The sequence below is a fragment of the Populus trichocarpa genome, chromosome 4 (genome assembly GCF_000002775.5).
Source record: "Populus trichocarpa isolate Nisqually-1 chromosome 4, P.trichocarpa_v4.1, whole genome shotgun sequence".
In the NCBI taxonomy this organism is placed as follows: domain Eukaryota; kingdom Viridiplantae; phylum Streptophyta; class Magnoliopsida; order Malpighiales; family Salicaceae; genus Populus; species Populus trichocarpa.
In genome coordinates, this window is record NC_037288.2 from 8,706,934 (window position 1) to 8,711,892 (window position 4,959).

Sequence of the window (4,959 nt, forward strand, 5' to 3'; positions counted from 1 at the left end):
TAATAAAAAATTAAAAAGCTTAGGCTACACAATGAAAACAAACCAATACTTTATATGATAACTTTAAGGGGTGTAGCTAAACTGGTCAGGCTCTAAATTTATTCCTAGAAATTACTAGTTCGAATTTCACAAACTTCAGGGCTACTGGAGGTTTACATGGTCGTTAACTTCAGGACCAGTAGAATTAGTTGAGATACACGCAAGCTGACCCGAACACCCATGTTAATCTAAAAAAAAAAATCTCACTCACCTTTCTCAAAATTTGAGCCAGAGATCTGATCTCCAAGAAGAAATTCGATATCCTAACCATTAAAGAATTCTCTTAGGGACAAGTGTTTGTTTTTATAAACTAGAAATATGGTTCAATGGCCGGGAGGGCGAATTTTTAAATATAAATTTACATCCTTTACTAATTAAGTTATGACGATTTGATCACAATTCGAATTACAAAGGAAAAAAAAATATTCGATTACTAATATGTGCTAAATATACTTATAATAATCCCTTCTAAAAGATTTACTAGTCACTAAAAAATATATACTTTGTTCACCTCAAATTAGTAATTAATTAAGAAAAATATATATTAATTAAAACTTGAGAAATTTGAATAACATGGAGCTCGACAGCTCGTGCTTTGATTTTGGAAAAACAATCGGACCAAATTAAATCACTTAAAGTACAGATACGTTTATCATAACAATTTCCTTCTACTTAAGATCTCGTCTTTCATAGTATTTACTAACATATTCTTCCCAGATCTTTACTATGATTTTTCTGTGATCTTTTTCTGTTCATGTCTTTAATAACATAATTGTCGAGGTGTATATAATCTACCTGATACCAGTAATTTTGATGTATAAAAAACAATCTCATCTTAAGAAGAAAAAAATAGTTGGAATTTCTCGTGCAAAGTGATCAAGGACAGTGACAAAAAAAGAGGAATAAATAAATAGTAAGTTGAAACAAAAATAATACAAGGAAATGAGTAGTGGAAGGAGCAGAATAACAGGCTGCAGGTGCAGGAAGTATATGATGGGGGGGAGGGTACTGGCTGATCAGAAAGCATCCTTTCTAAGGGCCAAAATGCCCTACGCAAGCTGGCCTTGCTATTTGTTTTGTCAGTGTAGAAAGTTGGAGCACTTAGCTAAATCAAGATCTAATTGGAGAGAAGAGAATGGAAGAATCATCGTTATCTTTACAAGTGTTATGGGCATCAATTGCTAAAGAAGAAACCCTTTTTCCCCTCTTCACATATTTGTTTCTTTATTTAGTCTTTTCCATGAGCATCTCAGGCTGATCTACACAGCACTCACACTCGTTTTTCATCGCCTTTAGATGCTCTACTGGCTTAATTTGACCTCTTAAGCATGCCTGTAGTGCCTCTCTCCTTCTTTCATTGGATGGCCTACTGAGTTTTTTTGGCTTCACAAAAGTTTGCCATAAATTAATTTGGTCTTAGATTACTTGGAGTAGTTAGGATATTTTGCTAATTTAGAAGTTAATTAGCACAGTTAATTACTTGTGAAAATGGACAGGCAAAGGCATGTTTGAACAAAATCTCTCACTGTGCTTTTTTTATTTTACTAGTGGCTGTATCACCTTGTTTACAAAATTGAGAGCACAAACTTCACTATTTAGACATCTAATTTCTTGACTGTAATATAATGAAAAAATCTTTTTTTCACGAATTCAAGGGCTTCAAGTAAACTTGAACCCCATATTTTGGTTTTATTGTAAGGACAACAACAGGAGCATGGCGGTAACTATCTGAAATATTGAAGCTAAACTGGGAAATCAACATGGCTAATATGATTTTAGCTTCCATCATAGCAAAGGATTGGCCTATACAATTCCGGGGTCCGGCCGCAAAAGGGATGAAATGCCGTCCGGGAGCAAATGACTTGGAGGCAAATCTGTCAGGATTGAACTCATTTGCATCCTTTCCCCATAATTCTTCGCTGTGGTGAATTGCTAGAACCGGAATCCATATCTGTAGCCCCTTTGGAATATCAAGATCACCTAGTTTAATATCTTCGAAGGCCATTCGAGGGAGCAAAGTACCCGATGGGTAGAGCCTCAGAGACTCGCTTACAACCATGTTTAACTGCAGCAAAGGAAAGAAGTTCGTATACAAGTTAGTTGACCATGAAGAAAAAACTTGACCAGATAATCGGGGATCAAAAGGCAAGGAATGTAGGTGGTTTTTGGCTTTAATGGAAGGTACAAAACTTTACATGGCCACTATAGGACCTTTGTTGACCATACCAACCTGCGTGAACCTAAAGAATACGAAATCCCTTTTGACTCATTTAGGATGATTCCATTTTAATCATCACTAGGTTGGCAGCAGCTAGGCTGTTAAATGGATTAATCAATATTGGGATTCTTTGGCTTCTTCCATTAAACTATACCTTGAAGCTCTAGCTTAGAAAAACGAGCTCTGGAGTGGCGAACCATGAACTATAAGGCCTGATTTGTTAAATTAGATGGTGGTGGTTCTATATTTTCTTTGGAAATGACCCTAGACTTGTCGTTGTCATACATAACTGAGTGCCACCAGCTAGCTAAAAGCACAATAGTACAAGAGCATTTTGTCTAATTCTCTTTAATGGCAAAAAAGATTTACTACCTTAAAAAGAGAGAGAAATGAAAATATTTAAAACTGATATTCTTTAGCTTATCTGAGGAAGTTAGTCATTGCTAATTATATTGCTGCAAGTAGGATTTGGTAGGTACAACTTTTAGTTAAAAGTTTTAGAAAGGTTAGGCAATGACAACTATCTTATCAGTAGACAGGACAATTTTCATATCTATACTGTAAACAGCTCAGGCGTCAATTTGCAATTGAATTCTTCATGAAGCTAGAGGAAATTACATTTAGAATCATAGTGTTGGATTTCAGTATTATTATACCTCCCTACACCATGGATTCTACTGCCAATTAAGCCCCCACTGTTTTGCATGGTTTAGGGTAAAGGGGACGGATTTTAAAAGGCTTGAATTGTTACTTACCAGATTGAATTTGGGAAGATGGTCGATTGAAGGAGTTTCACCATTGCAGACTTCTTTCACCTCTGCTCTCACCTTTTCTTGCCAGGAAGGGTTGCTAGCTAGAAGCATGACTGTCCATGTGAGTAAAAGAGAAGTTGTCTCATGTCCAGCAAAGAAGAATGTCTTACATTCATCCATAACCAACTGCAGGTTTATATTAAAACCATCACTTCTCTTCTTCTCCATCTCATTTAGAAGCATCCCCAGTAAATCATCTCCATAAGAACTACTTCTGCCGATCTCTACGCAGTCTTTCCGGCTTTGTATAATCTCCAGCAGTAATCTATCCACCTCCATCTTCTTAGATTTTATTTGTCTGTTGTAGTTGCTTGGAAAGAACCTGTCAGAGGAATACATTAAAATTTAATCCCACATGACCCTGAATCTATTGTTAATGCAAGTTGTTGCAGACAAGGAATCACTAGTAAATTTCTGAAGAGCCAGAACTGACTTGAAAGAGAAAGAAGAGTATCAAAGGAAAAAAAAAATGACCACGTAAAAGAAATCCATACACTACTTTTTATCAGATATGGAATCAGATTATAAAAAAAGAAAAAAATAAATTATATTTCTCTGAATAAGACCTACCGGCTTCCGGGAAGGCACAAGTGCCTAGTTGCCTGATGACAAAGACTTTGCAATTCTGTTAAGAGATGGAATATTTGCTTCCCCTTTTCATAGCTACTACCGAATTGGGTTCTTGAAATTATATCAGCAGTAACTCTAGACATGTATTCACCAATTTCTACCTCTGTTTGGCCTGATTCTACTGCATTTTGCAGTGATTGGAGCATATTCTTTGTGCATTCCACCATCAGCCCTGCTTTGCTCTTCATAACCAGGAAAATAAAAAATCTAAATTAACCCACCATTTTTACCAGCACTTCAATCATTAAAAACGAATCAAATACCAACAATATGAATCATGTCATGAGCTATATATTAACCTTGAGCCTTTCTCCCATGAATGACGGCGCCGCAATATGGCGTTGATGATACCAATCACTGCCGTTAGCCATTAACAAACCACGACCAATAAAATGTTTTGTTCCTTCTCTCTGCAGCCATGATTTTCCAGATTTAGTGCTATACTTTGTTAAAAGTTCCTTGATCATTTCTGTCTCCGATATGCACAGCCGTGGCTCTACCCCATTCCAAAATATGAACCTTTTCCCTGTAAAAAACACAAAAAAAGGAGAGCAAATATAAGGTTTTTTCTTTCAGTAAAACAATGGATTAAGTCTCCGGTTCAAGTCCCGTCGTCTCAACAGTGAGATATGCTTGCGTACCGTATTGTTTAGACCAAGCAACATAATGTGGCAAGAGACGATTGACAGTGTCATGAGTGATGTGATCCATGTCCTTGGAAGTTGATTTAGAAACATAAGCGGCAACGTCTAGGATGTTTCCGGTGAGAGGGCGGGGTTTTGGGCCACGCACTCCTTGCTTCTCCATGATTTTCTTGATGCGCCTTGGTGTAAGAAAATAACATGATATGTTATCATATGCAACCTTGAGAAATGAAAAGATGAATATAACTAATAGACTTGTCAACACCATCATCATCACAGCCATGGTTGGTGGTGATCAATCAACTTATAAGCAATACACTACAGACAGGGAAAAAAATATTAAGAGTTGCAGACTGGAGGGTTGTCTAGTGAATCAACTGAGGAACATTAATTTATAGGCACAACAAAAAAGCACGAATTTTTAAAACTGTTTTTTTTTTTAAAAAAATGATATTAAAGTTTAAAGTGGTATCTATTTTTCACAAAAACATCCTTATAGTTTCAATTTAGGCGATTGAATTCTTATAATTTCTCCATTATGTAATAGAGGTCCCTCGTCTATAATCAACCTAATTATCTGTTAATTTTGACTTTTGAAAGTATGGGAACGCATCTT

At 36.2% G+C, this 4,959-nt stretch overlaps 1 protein-coding gene across 1 annotated transcript; it reads right to left on the reverse strand.

Annotated features, from left to right (window-relative positions):
• Positions 1-1,546: 1,546 nt before the first annotated feature.
• On the reverse strand, positions 1,547-4,704 carry LOC7456820 (cytokinin hydroxylase). Its single transcript, XM_002305124.4, has 5 exons — positions 4,341-4,704; positions 3,999-4,225; positions 3,640-3,881; positions 3,013-3,391; positions 1,547-2,104 (listed from the first exon to the last, which is right to left on the reverse strand). Exons 1-5 carry the CDS (start codon positions 4,624-4,626, stop codon positions 1,682-1,684), a joined length of 1,557 nt encoding a protein of 518 aa, XP_002305160.1. The 5' UTR covers positions 4,627-4,704; the 3' UTR covers positions 1,547-1,681.
• Between the last annotated feature and the right edge of the window lie 255 nt (positions 4,705-4,959).

Bases quoted from the DNA above. Each gene is read 5' to 3' on its own strand.
- LOC7456820 (XM_002305124.4), bottom strand. From the start codon at position 4,626: ATGGCTGTGATGATGATGGTGTTGACAAGTCTATTAGTTATATTCATC. The intron at 3,882-3,998 runs GTTAATATATAG...CTGGTTATGAAG, and splicing joins TCATGGGAGAAAGGCTCAAG to AGCAAAGCAGGGCTGATGGT. The intron at 3,392-3,639 runs GTAGGTCTTATT...TTCCTCTGACAG, and splicing joins TTGTGCCTTCCCGGAAGCCG to GTTCTTTCCAAGCAACTACA.